We start from the raw sequence: 26818 nt of genomic DNA, 5'->3' as shown, positions 1-26818 counted from the left end.
TGCAAACTACATTAGGGGAGTGTGACTTTTTAAGAGTCTTATAGTATATTAATAGAGCACTACATAGTATGACAACTGTGCAAAATGGAGGAAAAGAACCTCAACAAATAAACATGGGAGTTGGTTTAAATGCAAAACATAAACTTTAAGTCTGCTATTAGCTGCACTGAGTACGTAGTGATGTGAGTATTATGCTGATCCCACAGGATCTAGAGCTGGGTACACAGTGGAGCCATGTCGGGCCGATTTTACTGTGTGTTAACGACAAATCACCTACATCGCTCAGTGTGTACGGGCGATTGCGCACTCCCACGGTCGCTATAACGATCACTAGGTTTGATGTGCTGCACATCAAACCTGTCTAGATCACTAGGGACCTATAATAAGTTAATGAAGGATGGAACAGTCAACGTTCTGTTGTTCATTAACTCGTTCAAGTGTGGATGGGCAATCCCTGTTCAAGGGCATTTGTTCTGTTGTCGGAACAAATGCCTATTGCTCCAGTATGTACCCAGGTTTTTCTCTGCATGTTGAACAAAGTGAGGATTGTATAAATTACCTGGGAAGACAGGGCAGTTTTTTTTCAGTAATATAATCCTATTCATTTACAGTATTGTCAGTAAATCTTCCATCTCTCCTTTCACTGTATCTGCAGGGTCACTTATGTGTTTATAGGTGCCATGCAGCTCTCCACTCTTGCGTTACCTTGCTATCTTGTGGGTGAAATAAGTTCTATAGGTGTCCGTGCCTTCATGCACTCGGACCTTCTTATTTTCTATCTTTCAAACAGGCCAAGCGGAGAGTGGAGTGTGGTGGTGTGGGATTGTTCCATTGAGCAAGTAATTACATTTACGATCTCCCTCAGGACAGTTATTCTTTGAGATATGTATGGAGTTTTAATAGCGGGGGAAATGCAGTGTATAATATGCTATGTGATTATGCCGTGCAGTGCACCTCTGCGTGTCAGTCATTGGAGGCCACCCGTTTTTACTTACAAAATTGCTGTCTCCCATTATTTGTACTTACCAGCCACATCTCTCCAAATACTCAGGCTGTCGTGCTGCATAGTACAGCAGAGGACCATTTGGATATATTACTTCTGAGCTGCAGTCTCCAGAAAGTTTTGTTCTATAATGTTAACACACGTTACACCTCCATATTACATAACTCTACTACTATAGCTGACACCAAAGCCTTGAAACACAAGTAATTGCATGGGATGCAGCTGGGTAATGGTCACCTGTGTCTCATATGAAGACCATCTGTTTTGTTGTATATTCTGTACGTGATATATTTGCTCTTGGACACAACACCAGGGTTACTAGCATGTAATCTAGGCACTGTCTGTGGTGTGTGGAAGAGAGCAACAGCTAAATCACCCATTCCTCACTTACTATGTTTCTTCTTAAATTGTTTCATTTGTAACACTCTGTTTTCTCTCTCAGCATACAGTCAGTAATGTAACTTGTGTTTATTTAGACTGTACCAGGATTTTGTAGTATGTATCAGTAAAAGCGATGAGTGTACCCTTGTGCTGTGTTTCTGGTGGAATTTAGCTATATCACCAGCAGGGGGCAGCATTAGCTGCTCTGGATGTTTATAATAATGTAGAATCAGAAAGTGAATGAACAGATTATTTACTGTGTGGTACATTGTGGCCAGTAGTTTGTTAATATGATGACTCCTTTTATTAATTTTGTTTTACCATTTTTTTATATTTAACTTGACTCTCCTTCACTGCCAGAAATAATTTACCTGAAGTAATGCTTCCTTTTACCTCATTACTTAAATTTCTGAATATTTAATTAGTCATATGGATACCATTTTTATTTTGGATGTTGCTTCAACAATGTCATTGTCATATACACAGGGTTTTAGTTTCCTGTTTTAGAAGTTGAGCAGTATAGAAAATGGGATGACATGTTCTGCCTTATTTGTGGAGCTTTTGCTTGTTGTTTTTTTCTCTTTTCCTTTTTTTGTCAGATGTAGTTTTGTTCTTCTCATGATTTTATATATATATATATATATATATATATATATAAAGTAAAAATATACAGCGCTCAACCTTCTATATAATGGTCTTGTGTTGAGTTATCCTAATGTCACAACCTTGCATATATACTATAAATTGCTGGTCTTAAGTTTGATGACAGTGATACAATCAGTGCAAAAATGCTTTACTGGGTATAAAAAGACATGTATAACAAACTTACATAATCAGTCAGATACACAAGTAACTGAAAACCATTCATAAAAAGGTACTGCTTGAAACTGGATTTATCTGTATATATGTTGTACAAGTGTTGCCCGCTGCAACTGAGTCCTTGCTGTGGATTTGCTAATGTCAATATCCTTAATGTTGGTATAAATAAGAATGATAGTAGCGGCGTCCCGCTGTCTCAAGATTGCATATGTAGCTCTTAATCTGGTATACTTATGTCCGGTGTATAAAAATTGTTAGCAGATGGTGCTGTATGCTGGCCGGAGTGTCTTCTGGTGCAGATGGAGGAGAACCACTCAGACTGGTACGCAGGATCTCCGGACTTGGGTTGCTCGGGATTGACTGTGGAGTATGTGATACGTCTATTGAAAGACTGTATCCTATACTTACACCTGTCAGCCTTTCACTTCCCTGTCTTGGGAGGGGAACCGCCGGACGCGACCGTGTGCGATCTGATCCGGCTCCCCCCTCTGTATTCAGAGACTCACCTGTCTTCCTGTCGTCTCGTGTGGCCGGATCCCTCCTCCTTCTGTCAGCGCTCTGTACCTCTTGCTCCGCTGTTGTGGGTGCCCGTCTGCGATGTGCTGGTAATCTCTCCTTACTCGTCACTGGTGTTCCTCGATCACGTGTGTGTTACCGGTCATGTGGCGCGGCCGCGCTTCAGTTTCAGATTCCAGTGTGTATTCCCGGTCTCGTGTTATTGGTAGCGTTTGGTTTCTAATCGCAGTAACCTTCAGTGAATGTTCAGAACTGGGTCTCAATATACCTAAATATTGAGACCCAGTTCTGAACATTCACTGAAGGTTACTGCGATTAGAAACCAAACGCTACCAATAACACGAGACCGGGAATACACACTGGAATCTGAAACTGAAGCGCGGCCGCGCCACATGACCGGTAACACACACGTGATCGAGGAACACCAGTGACGAGTAAGGAGAGATTACCAGCACATCGCAGACGGGCACCCACAACAGCGGAGCAAGAGGTACAGAGCGCTGACAGAAGGAGGAGGGATCCGGCCACACGAGACGACAGGAAGACAGGTGAGTCTCTGAATACAGAGGGGGGAGCCGGATCAGATCGCACACGGTCGTGTCCGGCGGTTCCCCTCCCAAGACAGGGAAGTGAAAGGCTGACAGGTGTAAGTATAGGATACAGTCTTTCAATAGACGTATCACATACTCCACAGTCAATCCCGAGCAACCCAAGTCCGGAGATCCTGCGTACCAGTCTGAGTGGTTCTCCTCCATCTGCACCAGAAGACACTCCGGCCAGCATACAGCACCATCTGCTAACAATTTTTATACACCGGACATAAGTATACCAGATTAAGAGCTACATATGCAATCTTGAGACAGCGGGACGCCGCTACTATCATTCTTATTTATACCAACATTAAGGATATTGACATTAGCAAATCCACAGCAAGGACTCAGTTGCAGCGGGCAACACTTGTACAACATATATACAGATAAATCCAGTTTCAAGCAGTACCTTTTTATGAATGGTTTTCAGTTACTTGTGTATCTGACTGATTATGTAAGTTTGTTATACATGTCTTTTTATACCCAGTAAAGCATTTTTGCACTGATTGTATCACTGTCATCAAACTTAAGACCAGCAATTTATAGTATATATGCAAGGTTGTGACATTAGGATAACTCAACACAAGACCATTATATAGAAGGTTGAGCGCTGTATATTTTTACTTTATATTGTTATTAGTAAGAGGGAAGAACACCCTCTTGTGCAGCAGCTTACCATCAACAGAGGCTTAGTAGCCCAGTGCGCAGTATTATTTTCTCATATATATATATATATTATTATTTTTTTTCATATTATTTTTGTTTTTAAATTGTTTACTTCAAACTGCTCCTTCTGTAACTGATATCAGAAGACATAGAGGCCGATTTCAATCTTAGTCACAAGTTGGCCAAAAATTGCTTAACACGGGTTAAAACCCATGTACGTGGCTTTTTGCTATTCAATTATAAATTTTAACAGGTTTTGGGTTGCAGCTTCTAAGTAGACAAACATCCTTATTTTAAGGAAAAAATATTGGAACAGTGCAGTACCCCTGGGACATGTAACATAGAAACATAGAATTTGACAGCAGATAAGAACCACTTGGCCCATCTAGTCTGCCCTTTACATAGGTTGCACACTACGGAAATAGCGCACAACATCTGTGACTTGCTGTTTCTAATTGAATTGCAAGGGAATCGGAAACGCAATGCGAAATGCTTGTAGTGCTAATCTATTAGCACAGGCCACAAATCTCATGAATCGGCCCCATAGTTTTCTTTGGGAAGTTGTAGTATTGCCTAATTGTTTGCAATGGCTGTGAGTTGCCAGCGTTTGGACTGGTTACCTGGCAACTCACGGCAACAAATATCACAGCTTTTCCTTCTCAGCCCATAGACCTGTACAGAAACTTGTTGTTCTACCGTAATTCTTGTTCATGCATATCGCAAAGAAATGAATCTTCCCCCTTAGAATGCTGTACAGAAGTGGCTTCTCACACAGACATTACACAATAAGCTTTCCATTCCTTATGGCCCCTAATCTCCGTTGTTTACTCCTTAATGCTCTCTAGTAGGGGTGAGCGGGTTCGGATTTCTGAAATCCGAACCCCCCCGAGCCCCCCCGATCCGAGTCCGATCCGAATCAGGCTCGACTTTTCCCGCCTGACTCGGATCTGAAATCGAGGCAAAACGTCATCATCCCGCCTTCCGAGTCTCGCGGGTTTTGGATCCTATATAAGGTACCCGCGTCGGCGCCATTTTCTCACTCGGCTGTGGACAGTGAAGAGGGAGGGTGGGAGTTAGGGCTGTGTAGTGTAGTGTAGTGTAGTGTAGTGCTGCTGTTGTCCACTACTTCAAAGTCCATAGGGGCTGGCTGTGTTGTGCTGTGCTGCTGTTGTTAATAGGGGCTGTGTCCACTACTTCAAAGTCCATAGGGGCTGGCTGGACTGTGTTGTGCAGTCAGTTCTCCATAGGGGCTGTGTCCACTCCAAAGTCCTGTGCAGTGTCCCAGTCCTAAAGGAGTGCTGTAGTGTTGTCCAGGGGGTGCTCTGTCCATCAGGGGTGCTCCCCCCAAGTGCTAAAAAAATAATATATTTTCTGTGTTTGTGAATTGTGTGCGCAGTAGCCGCACGTGCATCAACAAAGTAGTGCCAAGCGTGTGCCTGTGTCATAAGTAAAGGGCCGGCTGGCTTGACCGTTAAAGGGTGCTGTAACCCCCGAAAGTACACTCCAGTCCAAACCAAAAAAAAATTATTTTCTGTGTTTGTGAATTGTGTGCGCAGTAGCCGCACGTGCATCAACAAAGTAGTGCCAAGCGTGCGCCTGTGTCATAAGTAAAGGGCCGGCTGGCTTGACCGTTAAGGGTGCTGTAACCCCCGAAAGTACACTCCAGTCCAAACCAAAAAAAAAAATATTTTCTGTGTTTGTGAATTGTGTGCGCAGTAGCCGCACGTGCATCAACAAAGTAGTGCCAAGCGTGCGCCTGTGTCATAAGTAAAGGGCCGGCTGGCTTGACCGTTAAGGGTGCTGTAACCCCCAAAAGTACACTCCAGACCAAACCAAAAAAAAATTATTTTCTGTGTTTGTGAATTGTGTGCGCAGTAGCCGCACGTGCATCAACAAAGTAGTGCCAAGCGTGCACCTGTGTCATAAGTAAAGGGCCGGCTGGCTTGACCGTTAAGGGTGCTGTAACCCCCGAAAGTACACTCCAGTCCAAACCAAAAAAAAAATTATTTTCTGTGTTTGTGAATTGTGTGCGCAGTAGCCGCACGTGCATCAACAAAGTAGTGCCAAGCGTGCGCCTGTGTCATAAGTAAAGGGCCGGCTGGCTTGACCGTTAAGGGTGCTGTAACCCCCGAAAGTACACTCCAGTCCAAACAAAAAAAAAATTATTTTCTGTGTTTGTGAATTGTGTGCGCAGTAGCCGCACGTGCATCAACAAAGTAGTGCCAAGCGTGCGCCTGTGTCATAAGTAAAGGGCCGGCTGGCTTGACCGTTAAGGGTGCTGTAACCCCCGAAAGTACACTCCAGTCCAAACCTAAAAAAAAATTATTTTCTGTGTTTGTGAATTGTGTGCGCAGTAGCCGCACGTGCATCAACAAAGTAGTGCCAAGCGTGCGCCTGTGTCATAAGTAAAGGGCCGGCTGGCTTGACCGTTAAAGGGTGCTGTAACCCCCGAAAGTACACTCCAGTCCAAACCAAAAAAAAATTATTTTCTGTGTTTGTGAATTGTGTGCGCAGTAGCCGCACGTGCATCAACAAAGTAGTGCCAAGCGTGCGCCTGTGTCATAAGTAAAGGGCCGGCTGGCTTGACCGTTAAGGGTGCTGTAACCCCCGAAAGTACACTCCAGTCCAAACCTAAAAAAAAATTATTTTCTGTGTTTGTGAATTGTGTGCGCAGTAGCCGCACGTGCATCAACAAAGTAGTGCCAAGCGTGCGCCTGTGTCATAAGTAAAGGGCCGGCTGGCTTGACCGTTAAAGGGTGCTGTAACCCCCGAAAGTACACTCCAGTCCAAACCAAAAAAAAATTATTTTCTGTGTTTGTGAATTGTGTGCGCAGTAGCCGCACGTGCATCAACAAAGTAGTGCCAAGCGTGCGCCTGTGTCATAAGTAAAGGGCCGGCTGGCTTGACCGTTAAGGGTGCTGTAACCCCCGAAAGTACACTCCAGTCCAAACCTAAAAAAAAATTATTTTCTGTGTTTGTGAATTGTGTGCGCAGTAGCCGCACGTGCATCAACAAAGTAGTGCCAAGCGTGCACCTGTGTCATAAGTAAAGGGCCGGCTGGCTTGACCGTTAAAGGGTGCTGTAACCCCCGAAAGTACACTCCAGTCCAAACCAAAAAAAAATTATTTTCTGTGTTTGTGAATTGTGTGCGCAGTAGCCGCACGTGCATCAACAAAGTAGTGCCAAGTGTGCGCCTGTGTCATAAGTAAAGGGCCGGCTGGCTTGACCGTTAAGGGTGCTGTAACCCCCGAAAGTACACTCCAGTCCAAACCTAAAAAAAAATTATTTTCTGTGTTTGTGAATTGTGTGCGCAGTAGCCGCACGTGCATCAACAAAGTAGTGCCAAGCGTGCGCCTGTGTCATAAGTAAAGGGCCGGCTGGCTTGACCGTTAAGGGTGCTGTAACCCCCGAAAGTACACTCCAGTCCAAACCAAAAAAAAAATTATTTTCTGTGTTTGTGAATTGTGTGCACTGTGGCTGCACGTGCATCAACAAAGGAGCAGCGCCAAGCGTGCGCCTGTGTCCCATAAGTAAAGAGCCGGCTGGCTCATTTCTTAAAGGGTGGTGTAACCCACAAAGTGCACTACTCTCCAGCAAAAATAAAATAATATTTTCTGTGTTTGTGTGCGCTTTAGCCGCACGTATATATATCAATATAACATAAATGGAGGACCAAACTTTCTCCGATAAAAATAAAATAGGGAAAGATCAAGAACCTCTTCCTCCTAGTGCTGTTGCTGCTGCTGGGAGTTGTTCATCATCCCAGAGAGGAAGTAGGAACATCACTACTTTTACTAAACAATTGACCCTCCAACAGTCCCTAGCGATGAGGATGAAGTACGACAGCAGTCATCCTGAAGCAAAACGTATAACTGAGGCCTTGACTGCTATGTTGGTGTTAGACGTGCGTCCGGTATCCGACATTAGTGCAGTGGGATTTAGACAATTGATGGAGGTAGTGTGTCCTCGGTTCCAAATCCCGTCTAGATTCCACCTGCATCCTCAAAGCAGCAGCGACAAGCGTGCGTCTGTCTGTTAAAGGGTGATGACACCCTCAAAGTGTTCTACACAAACAATTAAAATATTGTTCTTTTTTTTTCGGTCTTTGTGAAATGTGTGGGCTGTAGCCTCACCTGCATCCTTAAAGCAGCAGCGACAAGCGTGCGTCTGTCTGTTAAAGGGTGGTGTAACTCTCAAAGTGTTCCAAAAAATAAAAAACTATTTTTTTAATGTGTTTGTGACTTGTGTGCGATGTAGCCACACTTGCATCCTCAAAGCAGCAGCGACAAGCGTGCGTCTGTCTGTTAAAGGGTGGTGACACCCTCAAAGTGTGCTACACAAACAATTAAAATATTGTTCTTTTTTTTTTTGGTCTTTGTGAAATGTGTGGGCTGTAGCCACACCTGCATCCTTAAAGCAGCAGCGACAAGCGTGCGTCTGTCTGTTAAAGGGTGGTGACACCCTCAAAGTGTGCTACACAAACAATTAAAATATTGTTCTTTTTTCTGTCTTTGTGAATTGTGTGGGCTGTAGCCGCACCTGCATCCTTAAAGCAGCAGCGACAAGCATGCGTCTGTCTGTTAAAGGGTGGTGACACCCTCAAAGTGTGCTACACAAACAATTAAAATATTGTTCTTTTTTTTTTGGTCTTTGTGAAATGTGTGGGCTGTAGCCGCACCTGCATCCTTAAAGCAGCAGCGACAAGCGTGCGTCTGTCTGTTAAAGGGTGGTGACACCCTCAAAGTGTGCTACACAAACAATTAAAATATTGTTCTTTTTTTTTGGGTCTTTGTGAAATGTGTGGGCTGTAGCTGCACCTGCATCCTTAAAGCAGCAGCAACAAGCGTGTGTCTGTCTGTTAAAGGGTGGTGACACCCTCAAAGTGTTCTACACAAACAATTAAAATATTGTTCTTTTTTTTTCGGTCTTTGTGAAATGTGTGGGCTGTAGCCGCACCTGCATCCTTAAAGCAGCAGCGACAAGCGTGCGTCTGTCTGTTAAAGGGTGGTGTAACTCTCAAAGTGTTCCAAAAAATAAAAAACTATTTTTTTAATGTGTTTGTGACTTGTGTGCGATGTAGCCACACTTGCATCCTCAAAGCAGCAGCGACAAGCGTGCGTCTGTCTGTTAAAGGGTGGTGACACCCTCAAAGTGTGCTACAGAAACAATTAAAATATTGTTCTTTTTTTTTCTGTCTATGTGAATTGTGTGGGCTGTAGCCGCACCTGCATCCTTAAAGCAGCAGCGACAAGCGTGCGTCTGTCTGTTAAAGGGTGATGACACCTCAAAGTGTTCTACACAAACAATTAAAATATTGTTCTTTTTTTTTTCGGTCTTTGTGAAATGTGTGGGCTGTAGCCGCACCTGCATCCTTAAAGCAGCAGCGACAAGCGTGCGTCTGTCTGTTAAAGGGTGGTGACACCTCAAAGTGTTCTACACAAACAATTAAAATATTCTTCTTCTTTTTTCTGTCTTTGTGAATTGTGTGGGCTGTAGCCGCACTTGCATCCTCAAAGCAGCAGCGACAAGCGTGCGTCTGTCTGTTAAAGGGTGGTGTAACCCTCAAAGTGTGCTCCACAAACAATAAAAATATTCTTTTTTTTTTTCTGTCTTTGTGAATTGTGTGGGCTGTAGCCGCACTTGAATCCTCAAAGCAGCAGCGACAAGCGTGCGTCTGTCTGTTAAAGGATTACATCGGTGACAGCATCCAAGTAGGCATGTCAGACAGTCCGTACCTGTACTGGCAGGAAAAAGAAGCAATTTGGAGGTCCCTGTACAAACTGGCTCTATTTTACCTGAGTTGCCCCCCCTCCAGTGTGTACTCCGAAAGAGTGTTTAGTGCAGCCGGGAACCTTGTCAGCGAAAGGCGTAGGAGGTTGCTTCCACAAAATGTGGAGAAGATGATGTTCATAAAATGAATTATCAACTCTTCCAGGGAGACCAGCCTCCAGAACGTACAGAGGGACCTGTGGTTCCAGCAGGGATGAATTAATACTCTGTGAGGATGAGGATGTACACACTGAAGAGGGTGAGGAATCGGTGGATGAGGAGGATGAGGATGACATCTTGCCTCCGTAGAGCCAGTTTGTGCAGGGACACATTAATTGCCAGCTTGTTTTGTGGGGGCCCAAACGAACCAATCATTTCAGCCACAGTTGTGTGGCAGACCCTGGCGCTGAAATGATTGATTTGTTAAAGTGTGCATGTCCTGTTTATACAACATAAGGGTGGGTGGGAGGGCCCAAGGACAATTCCATCTTGCACTTCTTTTTTTTCTTTGCATTATGTACAGTTTGGGGCCTAGTTTTTCTAACTGCCATCCTGTCTGCCACTGCAGTGTCACTCCTAGATGGGTCACGTGTTTGTGCCGCCCACTCGTGTCGCTTAGCATAGTCATCCAGCTACCTCGGTGCAACCTTTTGGACATGAAAACACTATTGTGAGGTGTGAGGTGTTCAGAATAGACTGGAAATGAGTGGAAATTAAGGTTATTGAGGTTAATAATAGCATAGGAGCAGAGAAACCAACAAATTCTGTGATTTTAGCTGTTTTTATGCTTTTTTTAAAAAAAATACAGATCCAAAACACAAAACCCAGAAGCCAAAACACGGAAGGGTGGTTTTGGCAAAACCAATCCAGATCCAAAACACGAAGAAAGATCCAGATCCAAAACCAAAACACGAAAAGTGGCCGGTGCACACCCCTACTCTCTAGTGGTGAAGAGACTGATGCAATGTAGAATCTGCTGATAAAGTCTTGGAGAAAAGATTACATTTGTTGTCTGTATCAAGTGCACTTATAATCTTCTTTGTTTAATAATAATAAACCTTATATTTCTAACATTCCCTCTGTTCTTTGTTCTATTTTTTCTCTGTCTCTTTAAATCCAAACTGTTTTTTATTTTCATGAAAAAACCTTTAATGGAGTATGATCACTGTGTATATATTAGTCTATGTATTAAAGCAGGTCGAGGTCTGCTTATACCTGGTATGACCACCCTATTTAGTATTTGGGCCCCTTATGTGTGTCTCTGAATATAAATAGTAATATTTGACTTACTGCAGAAATATTTGTGCTGCAGAACATGCAGAGGAGTACATGATCATATATTGGTAATGTACACCCTAGTGTTCGGAATTGGCTTTGTAGTTACCATGTTCTTCCATTATCCTAACAAAAAAATTAACAACCGAGAGTTTATCCAGGGTGTTTTATTATTACCGTTGTGGCCAAGACTTACTAATGATTACTGACATCACTAATTACTACTGATATACTGAGCATGACATCACTAATTACTACTGATATACTGAGCATGACATCACTAATTACTACTGATATATACTGAGCATGACATCACTGATTACTACTGATATATACTGAGCATGTGCAGATCTTTACATACAAATTTTTGTTGACATCACTTGTATTTTCAAGAACGGTTTTGGGGTACCATTTAAGGGAGGGGCAGTTACTAATCAAACCCTCACTAACGGTCACAAACATAGGTTGAGGTCCGCACCCAGTATATTTTTGTTATCTGGGATCCATGTTATCTGGGTGTATATGAAATGCATATCATAACTTTGTTGAATCATGCTCTTTATATGTGTAGAATCCATGCACACATAGGGGCATATGTATCAAAGCTTGATGTGAGATAAAATTGATCAGCTCCAAACTATCATATTTTAAATACAGCCTGCAAAACGTAAGTTAGAAGCTGATTGGTTGGTGATATATATCTCACAATTTTATCTCACATCAAGCTTTGATACACATGCCCCTAAGTATTCATAAATTACAGTTTATTATGACATGTTAATTAAACCCTTTAATATTCTCTTTTACATACTCCTGTAATACAGACACGTACAACATATATTTTATACCATACACCAGAGGTTCCCAAACACATTCCTCAAGGCATAGCCAATGGCTGAGCACATTTTGTTTATACAACAGTTTTGGTCCATTTTTCAGCGTCTGGGAGCAAGTTGCTGATTGTATTCCTTACCAGATTTTCATTCCAACCAATCTACTAGTTGGCTGGTTGGACAGATAATCTTTAGATGTGTGGCCAGCTTAACAGTGCAGGTTTTAGGGATAGCCATAGTTGAGCACAGGTGACTTAATTAGTACCTCAGTTATATTGATTTAACCATCTGTGCACAACCATGGATATCTCTAAAACCTGAACTGGTGGGGCGCCTTTGGGAACCTCTACCACAGTGATTCCCAACCTCGGTCCTCAAGGCACACTAACAGTCCTGGTTTTAGTGATATCCATGCTTGTGCACAGATGGTTAAATCAATATAACTGAGGTACTAATTAAGTCACCTGTGCTCAACTATGGCTATCCCTAAAACCTGGACTGTTAAGCTGGCCACACATCTAAAGATTATCTGTCCAACCAGCCAACTAGTAGATTGGTTGGAATGAAAATCTGGTAAGGAATACAATCAGCAACTTGCTCCCAGACGCTGAAAAATGGACCAAAACTGTTGTATAAACAAACAGTTTAAATCAAACATTTAACAAACTTGTCTGACGACCATTTTCCCCTTTTTTGCGGCATTTAGGAGTAAATTTCTGATCATCATTTACTCTCATTCCTTACCAGATTTTCATTCCAACCAATCAACAAGTTGGCTGGTTGGATGTAAGTTGTTCTAGTGTGTGGCCAGCTTAAGTGTGCCTTGAGGACCGTGGTTGGGAACCCCTGCTCTACCATAAGCAATGAAACATTCCCACTAGCTAAATAAGTAGCAGGGCTATTCATGTTCAGTGTTTTGCTGGTGTCAGAAGCGTGTAATGTTTGTCCTATGTGCTTTGTAAGATTCCCCACCAGTTCAGTCTGTCTGCATACAATCATTCTGCTATTTGCTATGACATATCTGTGCTAGTGATATGGCGACACTTTAATTTTCTTTTATTCTGTCTATTTTCCATGTGTACTACATATGTAAATAGTTGAGTATAGAAATGATGTGACTAGAAAGGAATTAATCACAGTAATTTCATTGCATCAAAAATATGAGTCCAGGTTCATCTTTTCCATAAATAGATTACATTTCTTAGTTAAATTGATTTTATTACAATTTAAAAATGTATAGTATGTATGCTGAATAGTAATGATTTGTGTTAGCGCAAATAACATCTGTGTTTGACTACAGATGTGACCTCATACACTCAAATACCCTTAAAACGTGCTTCTTATTCGCACTAGGAGGAGCAGACACAAAACTGCATTGCTGGCTGGCACTGATCAATTTGATGAGCAACATTTGTATTTCTGTGTGAAACGAAAGGCTCTGATGCGGACGGACATGTTTTTTTTCTCACACCAAGTTGCGTGTTTGAAACTAATTCCAGTACGGTTCAAGTTGCAGCTCGACATGTCTAGTACACTCTGGCCCTCATTCAGAGGCAGTCGCAAGAAGCGATCGCTCTCTCTGAATGAGGGCGGGCTCTGCTTTTTTTTTTGTGTGGCCTCCTGGTCGCTAGCTAAGCTGTGGGTTACCACCCACAGCTTAGCGCCCGACCAGGGTGATGATCGCGATGGTCAAAACCATCATGACCATCGGGGCTTGCAACGAGACCCTAAGGTTGGGTCTCGTCACCCGCAAGCCCCAGGGAGCTTCCTGCTCTGCTCGAGCAGGAAACTCCCCACTGACATCGCTGCTGATGTCAGTTCGGCCGCCCACAAAACGGCAAGCGTTCCGTCAGGACCAAAACATCGAGTCGGTTACGAGCGCTCAGCGCTTGCGACAGACTCTGAATGAGGTCCTCTGAGTGGTGTTTCACTGAGTCTGCGATGCGATTGAGGACACATCTGTATATAAAATTTAATATTTTCTGTGAGGTTCCCAGTGTTTACGCTAGTATATTTTGTGCAAGGTGCTGACCACCGAGTAGGGCGCATATTAATTTTGAAGGGCAAAATTTGGGACGTGATACATTGCCAAGACTGAAACATATAGTTATCGATACACATTTAAATGTGTACATGGAACCACTGCATGCTATTTAAACCCATTTGTATTCATTTCTCTAATTCATAATATGCCACACAAAAGTGCCCCCATAAATCTATAATATGCCTATCAGCAGTGCCCCCAATTCATAGGGAGAAAACCTGGGAAACAGGCAAACCCTGTCCCCTGTCTCTCCCCAGAGAGTAAAAAAGGTGTTACCTTATCCTATGACGGCTCTTCTCATTCCCTCCAATCCCGGCTTTTGTCCAGAGGTCAGTGTGGCGCTCCAAGTAAGGGCAGGGTGCATTTGTCTGTTTAAAAAACAGGCAGTGCGCAGCTCCCTGCTCAAAAAGAATAGCGTGAAATCTAAGGCATCTTGTCCCACATGACTTCTGTGAATAAAAAAATCTGATTATGTTCAGCTCTCAAGCCAAGTGACCAGATATACCAGTGTAAGAAAAGCGTACGGGTTGTGTCATGTAATAATAATAATGTACTATACGGGATATAGTTATTGGTCTCAATCCAGACACAAAAATCTTGGCAAGGGATTTAACATAGACGTCCAAATACCGATGCCTATGTTAATCCCTACACCGGAACCCCGAGAGGACACCAGACTAATCGTCCTCAGCCGGTATAAGTGTGTGCACTTAGCCGGGGATGGGGGGGGTTAGGTTTAGGGACCGCCCGGGAGGAGTTAGGGTTAGGCACCCGCCACGGGGAAGGTTAGGGTTAGGCTAGGGGAAGGGGGGGTTACGTTTAGGCACTAGGGGGAGGAGGTTAGGGTTAGGCACCCCCCTCCAGAGGGTTATGTTTAGGGTGCACGGGGGGGGGCTAGATTTAAGCACTGGGGGGGTAGGTTAGGGTTAGGCACCCCTAAGGGAGGGTTAGGGGGGGGTGGAGTAGGGATAGTAGACTTACCTTAGCAGTTGGTATTTTAAACCATCGGGCTGTGGCAGTCGGGACTTGAACCGCCAGTCATTCATACTGGTTCTGTACTTTACTATACATAGTTTGAGAGCATAAAGATGGTATCAATGATCTGAAGCCTCAGTGCCCTTTTATAATGTATACAAGACCATTTGTCTTTATTCCTTCTGAACCTGTCACATTTGTTACTTTCATTCACTTGGCTGGTATATAAATGCTGTACACTCAGTTATATATAAATGTACCTGTGAAAATATGCTATATCATATACTATATACAGTGTAATACATATACCACTCCTGCCAGATCAATATTGTGTAAATACAGTAAATTATTTTATTTTCCCATGTATACTGTACTGAGATAAATGGTTATGGTCAGTATTGTATACTGCATTGGCGTCTTGCTTTCTCCTGTGTCACTCTGCTTCTTCTCTCCTCTGACCAGTGCCCTAGTTGTACCATGGCTGGATACCTCTTCAGAGTTCTCCCAGAAGGTCTTAAACTTTCGGTGGAATAGATTGCAGCTGTAGCCCTGTGTACGGCCAGTGTGGATGTGCTGCACTAGGGATGGGAGGGTAGGGAATTGCTGACAGCAGGCAGCACAGCCATATCCATTCCCCTTTGGCACCATATAGGCAGACACCCTAAGGATGTCCCAGGTGCTGAGAGTGACCATGTCTGTAGCAGTTGTGATGTTTTGCTCAAACATTTGCTGCCTTTTGGATGTTTCCTCCTCTAATAGTCTTTTTATCACCAACTGTCTGTCAGACCGAGAACTCTTCTTGTTCTTTGTATTATTAGACAGAGTCTCTATGCTGGAGCCTGATTTGGTGGAATGACTTGAAGAAAGGCAACAGCATAAGTAACGCCACCAGGGAATATTCTGTCTCCCATTGCTGGAACCGTGCCTACCTGTAAGAGGGTAGAGAATGAAACTTATGCAGGTTGGCAATTGCATTGCAGCTTCTCTATCCCTTTGTTAAATTGGCAATAACTACAAACACTGATTTACAGAACATAAGCAGCAAACTTTGTAACTAACAGAAAATAGTAGGTTATTTTCTCTGCTTTATTGTAAACATTTCCTGAATCATACAGTAATATATATTTACTTTTCTATCTCCAGTTTTGCTGACCTGGTTTTATATTAAGAATAATAATACCTTCTAACATTGCTGCTTTAAATCATACAGCAAAAATCGCAGAAAATCTGGGGTTTTCACAAATCGCTAGGATTTAAAAAAAAAATTGTCAACCATTTTTTGTCGACTGTTTCATCCTGTTAGCCTTTATTGTGTTGACCTTTTGTCCCTGTCGACCTATTGCCTGTCTAACGTCTGTCTAGAAATTTGTCTCTTCCTTTAAGATATTTTATATTAAACCCCTTTAAGAGAGGGTGAAAATCTCTATTCTTACGTACTTATTTTCATCTACTGCTCCTATATGTCTCTTATTTTCCAGGACAGGCTCATTTTTTCAACCGTAATTTTGAACTAATTGCTTATTTTTCCCATACTGCTCACCAATACAAAGCATGAATGGGTGACTGTTTTATATATATATATATATATATATATATATATATATATATAATGGTGTGGTATACTGAGGGAGATAAAAGCAACATGATTTGCATACACTTGATCACATGACCATGCATTATTTCCAACGACCGCACGCCTCAGGCTTGGTCTACTTCCAACTGTAATCTGAGCCTCATCACGAAGCCACAGCTGTATCACTCCACAAGTATAAACAATATTGACTCTAAGGGCGGAATTCAATTGATTTTGCGGCCCGCATCTCCCATCTAAAGTGACAGGAGATCACGGGCCGCTATGCAATTGTTCCAGCTTTTCACGCTGATCGCGCCCATAGAGGTCAGGTTTAGCTGCATAAAGCAGCTAAACCCGACCAAAGTGCTGGGCGCGATCGCGAAAAGTGATGTTTGCGCGCCCAAACATGTCACTTTTCGCACATTTCAGCTCTCATCCCACAGGGGCTGCGAGCTGAAATGTAGCACTTGGTAGCTGATCGCGCCCGACAGGAGCAAGAATAGAATAGCTCCGTCGGGCGCGATAGGGGCTGGAAAGAATTGAATTCCGTCCTAAGATGGACACTGCTCACAGAACAGCAGCACATTAGTGCCTCACACATCAGTGCCTCACTGACAGACACATCTCTGACAGAAAAATTTAAAGAAATGTCCAAATTAATTAATTTCTCAATGAACCTGACATTAGTCCTCACCAAAGAACTTGAGCAGGACTTACCTGAGCAGCCACTTCAGAATCTAGGACAGCCAACATTGAACAGACACGCCTGAAGAAGCATTAACTACGTCCTACCGGGTTGGGGATGGGTTCCCGGCAGTCGGAATCCCGACGCCAGGATCCCGAACGGGTTAACATACCGACACATATATATACACATACATACATACACATATATATACATACATACACATATATACATACATACATACATACAGTACCTGTCAAAAGTTTGGACACACCTTCTCATTCAATGTTTTTTTGTTTTTTTTTAAAGTTATTTTCAACATAGTAGATTAATACTGAAGACCTCAAAACTATGAAAGAACACACATGTAATTATGTTGTAAACAAAAATGTGTTAAACAAATCAAAATATGTTTTAGATTCCTCAAAGTAGCCCCCTTTTGCTTGGATGACAGCTTTGCACACTCTTTCCATTCTCTCAATCAGCTTCATGAGGTATCTCCTGGAATGGTTTTCCAACAGTATTGAAGGAGTTCCCAGAGGTGCTGAGCACTTGTTGGCTGCTTTTCCTTCACTCTGCGGTCCAACTCATCCCAAACCAGCTCAATTGGGTTTAGGTCGGGTGATTGTGGAGGTCAGGTCATCTGATGCAGCACTCCATCACTTTCCTTCTTGGTCAAGTAGCCCTTACATAGCCTGGAGGCAGGGCCGCTTCTAGACATTGTGGAGCTCAGGGCGAAAGTTCCCAGTTGCGCGCCCCCCCCCCCCCAAAAAACGAACAAAAAAAAAACATTATGCCACACGCAGTAATGGCCTTTATAACACACTATGCCACACGCAGTAATGCCCTTTATAACACACTATGCCACATACAGTAATGCCCTTTATAACACACTATGTCACACTCAGTAATGACCTTTATAACACATTATGCGACACACAGTAATGCCCTTTATAATACATTATGCCACATGCAGTAATGCCCTGTATAATACATTGTGCAACACACAGTAATTACCTTTATAATACATTATCCCCAATTCAAATTACACCACACAGTAGTCCCTTATGTTATGACACAAAGTGGTGCCCCTTTTACATAATGCCAAAATGAGTGTACCTTATACACAAGGCCCACAGTAGTAGTGCCCCTTATACAATGCCCACAGCAGTGGTGCACCTTACACAATGGCCCCAGTAGTAGTGCCCCCATTAGTGGTAAGCCCACTGGTAATGCCCCCAGTAGTAATGCTCCCTGTAGTAGTTCCCCCAGTAGAAAAGCTTCACAGTAGTAATCCCCCAATTAGTATGCCCCCTATAGTAGTGCCCCCATTAGTAATGCTCCCCAGTAGTAATGCCCCCATTAGTAGTCCCCACAGTAGTAATGTCTCTTATAGTAGTTCCCCCATTAGTAATGCCCCCATTAGTAATGCCCCCATTAGTAGAGCCCCAATTAGTAATGCTCCCCAGTAGTAATCCCCCCATAAGTAATGTCCCCTATTGTAGTGCCCCCATTAGTAATGCCCCCTATAGTAGTGCCCACTGTAGTAATGTCCCCAGTGGTAGTGCCCCCATTAGTAATGCCCCCAGAAATAATGCCCCCCTGTAGTTGTGCCCACTAGTCGTAATGCCCCCTATAGTTGTCCCCCTGTAGTAATGCCCCACAGTAGTAATGCCCCTATAATCGCGCCCCCAGTGCTTACGACTGAAAAAAAAAAACACAATACTTACCTTTAGCCCTGCTGCCGCTGTGGTCCGGTCCGACCGCAGCTCCTCGGATCTATGGGAGAAACGTCATGACATCATGACGTCCCTCCCATAGTACTCTCAGTGCCGGAAGCCGGAGCTCAGGAGTGAGCTCCGGCTGCCGCTGCAGTGAGGGAGCCGGGTGCCTGCTGATAACCAATATCAGCGGGCCCCCGGCAAATGCAGCCTCCCGGCGGAGGGGGGGTAGGGGGTTTGGGACCAGCGTATTTTTTTTTCCTTCTAGGTCTTTTTTTCGGGTGGGGGGGACTCAGTGGCGCCTTCTAGATGTCGGCGCTCTCGGCGACGGCTCTATTAGCCCTCACCTAGAACCGTCACTGCCTGGAGGTGTGTTTGGGGTCATTGTCTTGTTGAAAAACAAATGATGGTCCCAGTAAGCGCAATCCAGATGGGATGGCATGGCGCTGCAGAATGCTGTGGTAGCCATGCTGGTTAAGTGTATTCACCCAATATCATTTGTCCTGCGCTACAGAAAGTTCAAGGGAAATCTTTCACCAATATCGTTCATACAGCATATTGTCCCGTGTGTATGCACCTTTAGTGAAACAGCACTATGACATCACCAACTGCATTGTGTAATGGGTAATCCAGGTCGAGGCGACCCCGATCCTGTTCACTTCATAGGGAGAGTCTGCGCTTGGAGATGAGATAATCTCCAAGTGATGGCGGTGACATCATTGACCTGGCATTAGTGCTGGGTTGTGCCGCCAGCCTGAAAGGGGGTCTCGGGCGGGTCGCACCCAGGATCGATATGTGCACAGATCCCAGGTGCGACCCGCCATTAGCAATGTGACACTAAACTAAATCACAACCACTGAAATAAAAGACGTTTACATCAGGTTAATAATAAGATATGCAGATGTATAAGTGTGGTCAACCTGCCTGTTTTTAACCATTTTTTTCAACGGGTGTGATTGGATCCTCTAATAGGCCACATAAAGTTCCTCACGTCTCATACAGCGTGCAGTGGGTTATGTCGTCAAATCTGGATCTAAATTGTATTTAGCTAAAATATCTGTTGGTTGGAAACCAATTTAAATGATATCTCAGAGCCCCAATGTGGGCTGTGTACTACAGTGTTTCTCTGGGTCACCAGACTAGTACTCAGCTGTACAGCCTGAAAGTATTTCCTCAGGTAAGGAGAGTAACATCCTCCCTGTTATCACTTTCTCATTATAATATATGGCTTCATTCTGCTGTTTTTGTGGAGTCGCATAGAAAGTGTGATAACTAATGGAATTGCTAATGGAACTCTGATATGCTCTGCTCTGGGGAAAGCTGTGGAAGAAGTACTGGTCTGGCAGCATTTATGTTTCCCATCATACTTTAATTCCATACAATCCACTTGTCAAGAAAATCCTTTCTCTCCCTGAAGCTATATGAAAGGTCTAGGCCAGGTGAGAATGTAATAATCAGGCATCCTAGCTTATGAAAGTCTGCTTCTGAAGGTCAAATTAATATGTAGCAGTTCTTATTTAGAAAACCCCTTTATATAAAGATCTGTTATTCACCAAATAAAGGCGTATACATTGTATAATGCTAAACATTTTTCACTATAATGTTCACTTGAAGAACAAAAGAAGTTGTAGCTCTGGGAGGTCCATTATTGTGTTTTTTGTTTGTTTTGTACTTCTTTTTTTAAGAAACATATAGGATATGTGTTACTGCCATAAGACTATTTATTCAGGAAATTATAGGTACTTGTTTTAGTATTTAATATGCATAGAATAGATAAGTATAATAAAATTTGCATTTGATTATTTAGAGATGGCTGTCCACTAAACTGGGGACACAGCTACTCACATGTGCTCCGAATGCTGTTATAGCAGATTATGCCTAATATATAAATCATTTGGTTTCAAATGCTTTTTATGTCTCCCTCTTAACATTTGCTGTCCGAGTTTTCTCAGTAAGGTAAGACTTTCATGTCTCCCCCTGGTGGTTTTAAACAGCTGTGGCAAATTGTATTTTTTTTTTTTTTTTGTGTTTGTGAAACAAAGCCCTTCTATGGCTCAGACGTTGTTCACATGTCATCTCGTTTTAGTGATTGTCTCATTCATACAATGATTCTGGTGTATGCACATTTCATCTCTGAGTGTCATTGTGCTATACTGGAAACCGATATAGCCATGTGATGAGTGACGTGATGTGGTTATCTTTCCTTTGTGCTGGCCAGAAAGGGGACTTTGTGGAAATCGGGCAGATATGTGGTTTATAACTGAAAAACAGCAGCTTGATAGCAAAATGATGTGTAAATCTTGTCCCAGGTTTCTTTTAATTCACTAAGTAAATTGTCAGCTATGACAGGTGGCTAGACTGGAGACATAAATACAGTAGAAGTAAGCAGTGGGTTTATATTTTCGAACATTTATTTTACATCATTTACATGTAAGTAAAAATCCACCATACAACACGTCCTGGTCTTCTTCCAGCTTGGGGATCTCTAACCCTTTTTATATTTGGATGAATGATTGTACAAAGTACATTGCACATTTCCTCTTCCTCTGTAACAGTGATGGGGAACCTCAGGGCCGGGTGCTGTATAAGGCCCCCGGAATCATTTGGTCTGTCCCACTGAGCTTTTTTCTGCTAGCCTCATCTGGCTTGAAGGTTCCTAGAATGGCACCCTGCAGCCATAATCTATGCAGTAGTGCCACCTGGAGTATTCTTAGAATGCTTCAGATGGTCACACCGCTGCCCTTACAGCTCCCTGGAGCATCCTCAGGATGCTCTGGGCATTGCTGTAATCACCGGCATTGTGACCCCTATGTGATGTCACACGGAAGGGGCCTGGCCTGCACTGGGCCCGCAAATAATGTTATATATATCAAGATGGCCCACGGCAGAAAAAAGGTTCCCCACCCCTGCTCTATAACCTCCCATGTTAGAATGATGCCTTCTGATGCTCAATGGAAAGTCACTCATCAGAGGACATTCACTAGTAACAAATCTGGAGGGATAGAGGACGGGTGAGTACTGCACAGTAGGTTGGATGAGTACTGCACAGTAGGTTACACTCGTATTACTGTGCACCATGGCTTAGTAGATAAAGGCCTTACGTTTTGTGTGAGCTGAATAGTCACAAGGAAGACGTGTATAACATGTAAAGTCATGGCATCTTGACCTGTGCCAAGTGTTGATGTCAGCCTCTGATACCTGCGTCCATTCTGCAGCGGGCACATTAATGTACATCCCAACATACGTGTAGCTGTGTTTCAGTTTTGTTCTCTCTGTTCTTATTCTGTCCTTAATACTTTGTTTATTTTGTAGTTGACCAAAGCATGTTCCAGAACTCCAATGTAGCAAAAATGCCAAAGCAACAATTAAGCTGTTCACTCACCCAGCTGACAAAGCCTGCTCAGAGCAATGCAGACCTGCCAGGGGTCAGCATTTTGGCAGGTAGCACTCAGCACTTGAAGAACCTAGGAAAGGCTGTTGGAGCCAAGGTGAACGATTTCTTACGTAGAAGAGACACTGACCGAGGGGACATTGGTCTCACAGAAGTCAACAAGACTGTAGCATCTGTGCTATCCAGTAAAGAGCAGACATTCAGTCATGGGGAGGAGGAAATGTGAGTCTTTCATCAGAAAGTTTTTAAAGATAATGAGTTTTTTCCCAAATTGTTTTTGAGACTCCAGGACATGTACAACTGTTGTGATTTGCTGCAGAATGCATCCAGGGATGTGGTACTTGTTTTTATAAAAAGAGAGTACAGATGTGTCCTCATACTCCTAGCCTCAATACGCTGTGCGACGCAAGTGAGCTGCGCCGAGCAATGTAGCCTTTTTTTTTTTTTAATCGAATGTGCGTTTTAGTAGCGATGTGATTTGACAAAACCACATCACAAAACTGTTCTGATTAATTTAATAAGCAACACTTGTATATCTGTGTGCCCGAGTCTGTATCTGTACAGCGAAACTTGGCATGAATAAAAGCCGCAGCCTCTGCATTGTAGCACTTCGTATACAGATTCAGACTCCGTCACATACAGATAAACAAGTGTCGCATATCAGATTACTCAGAGCAGTCTTGTGAAGCGGTTCTGTCGCATTATCTTGTGACTAAGATGCACATTTGGGCGAAAAAGATGCCCGGCGCAAGCCATGTTGTACAGGACATGGTGCGCCAAGAAAGGCTGTTTGGCGCAATTGTTTGAGGACACATCTGTAGTACAGTATTTGCAAAAGCTGCGGGTCGCCATACTCAGTATAGTAAGATGAAGAAGTGATATCCCTTTAGAAGTTTAGTACCAGTCTACCTCTGGTGTTACACTTAGTTAAAACCGAACACACACCCAGAATGGTTTTATTATACATTAAAAGAAGAGGGACAGCGCACAGCCTTGTTTTTATATTTCTTTATTTGACACAATTTTCTTTCTCCTCATCACTATTTATTTTCTTACTATCCGTTGTTTTTATATTTCGCTACATCTGACCCAATTTAAGGGTATATAGAAATCATTGATATCAAAATCTGGAATATTAAGCAATAACCAGCATTTTCATTATAACATGGGGTTTAAGATATCTGTATTTTAATGAATACCTAATAATAAAAAAGTGATTTTAAAATAATTATTAATCTCTATTGGGGACATGAGTGCACCCATTTAAAACTGATTCCCCTTTTTTCTTCTTTGCATTTTTGCAATTATATGAATATGCCAAATCTCACCAGGATCTCCCAAAGATAATTCCACTCAACAGAGTGGAAGGCCTTTATAGCATCTGGTTACACCATTTAACATGTGTTATCTGTTTATTTACTGACTACTGTATCTTACTGCTACACCTTATTACTGCTACATCTTACTTCTACCCCTTACTCATTGCTATATCTTACTAGTACACCTTACACACTACTACACCTTTCTGCTTTACCTTACTCACTGCTACATCTTACTCACTACTACATCTTGCTGCTACACTTTACTAACTGCTACACATTACTAGTACATCTTACTTACTGCTACACCTTACTCACTGCTACACCTTTCTGCTTTACCTTACTCACAGCTACATCTTACTGCTACACTTTACTAACTGCTACACATTACTAGTACATCTTACTTACTGCTACACCTTATTCACTACTACACCTTACTCATTGCTATATCTAACTAGTACACCTTACTTACTGCTACACCTTACTCACTGCTATATATTATTGCTACATCTTACTCACTGCTACACCCTACTCACTGCTAAATCTTAAAGATATATCAGCTAATTATTGTTTTGAAATCCTCATTGGTTTCCTGGGTTACAAGCCCAGTATAGCTAAGTGACCTGTAACCTTCTGCAGCATACTAGAGCCAAGCATATGAAATCAAATCAGTATATTAGTTGAAACCAGTAGCAATTATACTCAAGCTGCTCAGCAGACTTGGCTTTCTTAAATTGCCTGGAAGACAAATAAACTATTTTACATGGGAGGTCTAACTGTTGGTAAACATTGTAACTGTAATGGGAATGCTTTAGTACCAGATTGATTGTTGGCTATTTAAGTGGAATTTTACGAGTCTATATAATAAGTGATTTTGTATTATTTATTGTAGATCAAAGTTTGAGAGCTTCCCCCGTATTGAACCTCCTCCACCAGTGGTGAAAAAACGCATCTCCCGAGCTCTTACCACCACCCAAGATATGATGATCTCTCCCAACCCTGTATTGAGTAGTCCAGAAAAGCAAGCCATTTCCACCGAAGCTGGCTTAGATCGGGCAAACGATACCGCTGCTGAAATTGCTGTTGAAGAAAATACTTTCCAAAATCCTGCAGATTCATTACCCAATGGGAAAGCAGAGGCTCACGTTTCTGAACATGCCGAGCACCAAACCGAGGTCTTTTCTGAGCTTTCTCTCTCAGTCCCTGACCTTATCCACAAGAAGATGTCAGACACAAACCTCAGAGAACCTTCTCACTATCCTGATAAAAGGGTGGGGAGGGCCTGCCTCAGCCAGGAAGACCTAATAGAAGGGGATGCTAATAATGCTGACTGGAGTTCTTGGCCAAAAAACTCTACCTAATAAACATTGGCTCATCACTGGAACATGTAATTAAAGCTGGTCTGTGTGATCTGCAGTCCAAAATGTTGTATAGAGAATGTAAGTAATTATGTCAACATGGGCTATATACAGTATGTTATGTTGTTCAAGCACATCACTAGCATCTCCTTGTAGCCTTGCATTGTATTACCCTTATCCATGTGTTACAGTGATGGGCAATACATCAGTCTATCCATGTGTTACAGCAGTGATGGGCAACACCTCAATCATCGCTCACAGCCAACCCTTTGTCCATGATCGTTTCCCATCTCTTAGAGGAACAAATAGGACATGTAGATTGTTGGAAAGGATGTAAAACACCAAACATTTCAGGTCCAAAAACTAAGTGTGTCTTTCTACAGTTGACCGGTTTAAGTAAATTTGTATTTTTCTACTACAATGATTGTCCGTCATGTCACCCACTTTGGCATAGTTGTGATTAGCATGCTATGACCATAGAGCTACTCGTGGGCCGAGTATTTACAAATGTCAAGGACATTTAATGTGATTTCTAATATTACACTGGTGATTATTTATTTATATAGCACTAGCATACGCCGTAGCTCTTTACAACTGGGGACAAACATTGTAATATAACAAGACAGACCGATAAAATGGTAAGAGGGACCTGCTCGCAAGATTACATGGGATGCATTCTTCCTCCCTGGTGAACATGAGTAGTAGTGATGACATCAGAACTCCCCAATTATAAGCAATGACATCAGAACTCACTGCTTACACATGTATAATTTGTGTATTATAGAGGGGTTATGTGGAAAAACCTCTGTGTTATTTCTGTGATGACTCTAGCAAGGTTGCAGAACACACCATACAGTACAGTCCGGTAGTTAGAACATCTTTATACATTCATCCCTTTATTATTTATATTTCACAAAGGCAAACAAGTGTTTGAGTGCCATTAATGAAATATACAGTCTGGTCTTTTAGAGCCGAACATGGTGGGTAACCGAGAACAATGTTTTGCTATGTTACAGACACATACAATTTTACATATCATAGATTCAAACATAGACTTCTGCTCCTTTTCATGCTGTATCAGCTTGTATAATTTTTTTGTATGGTCCTTTATGAAGAAACAAGCTATGCAAGAACATGTATATATTATACACAGAGTAAAGTAAATGCAGAATATAATGTTAGTCATTTGGGGACTTTCATGTGTCTAATGTGTATATATTCCACTGCATTTATACATTCTGAATGACTGAAAGGTGTTTTATTTAAAAGTTTGTTTTTGGTTACATTAAGCAAATATTCTGCCATTTTATAATAACTTGGTTACAGGTAGAGATGAGCGGTTCGGATTCTGTGGAATCCGAACCGCTCCGAACATTGGGGATCCGAGTCCACCCGAACCCTGTTCGGGTGTTCACGCCTGACTCGGATCCCCGTTCGGGGCCGAACGGCGGCCGCCTGATGTCGGATTCTCACTAGAGAATCCGACATCAGGTCTCCTCGCGTGTAGGGCAGAGCGCTGTGATAGCGCTCTGCCCTACACAGACACAGACACACAGCCGCCAGCGGCAGCTGTGTTTTTGTTACAGCAGCCAATGAGAGTCACACAGACTCTCATTGGCTGCTGCACGGAGGGAGCCGGCAGGAGCTCACACATGAGCTCCATCTTCCGGCCCCCTCCTCAGCGTGTGACAGAGCGGACGGCGCGGGAGCGGGGATACAGGTAAGTTTTTATTTTTATTTTTTTTATTTGTGCAAGGGCCGGGGGCGCTACTGGGGGTGCGGGGGGGCCATACTACTGGGGGGGTCTGCACTACTGGGGGGGTCTGCTACTGGGGGGGGCTATACTACTGGGGGGGCCATACTACAGAGGGGCCTGTTACTGGGGGGGCAATACTACTGG

General features: G+C 42.9%; 1 protein-coding gene across 1 annotated transcript in view; it reads left to right on the top strand.

Moving 5' to 3' along the window:
• LOC148540771 (carboxyl-terminal PDZ ligand of neuronal nitric oxide synthase protein-like) overlaps positions 1-24921 on the top strand; it is a 54592-nt gene extending 29671 nt beyond the window's left edge. The window contains exons 10-11 of the mRNA XM_088481966.1: positions 22163-22463; positions 24453-24921. Coding sequence (XP_088338092.1) covers positions 22163-22463; positions 24453-24921 — 770 coding nt within the window. The remainder of the gene's footprint in view (positions 1-22162; positions 22464-24452) is intronic.
• Positions 24922-26818: the final 1897 nt, after the last annotated feature.

The sequence above is a fragment of the Taudactylus pleione genome, unplaced genomic scaffold (assembly GCF_031769625.1).
Source record: "Taudactylus pleione unplaced genomic scaffold, aTauple2 ptg000017l, whole genome shotgun sequence".
In the NCBI taxonomy this organism is placed as follows: Eukaryota; Metazoa; Chordata; class Amphibia; order Anura; family Myobatrachidae; genus Taudactylus; species Taudactylus pleione.
Note: the sequence above shows the minus strand (reverse complement) of the source record. Positions and strands in the feature narration are given on the sequence as shown.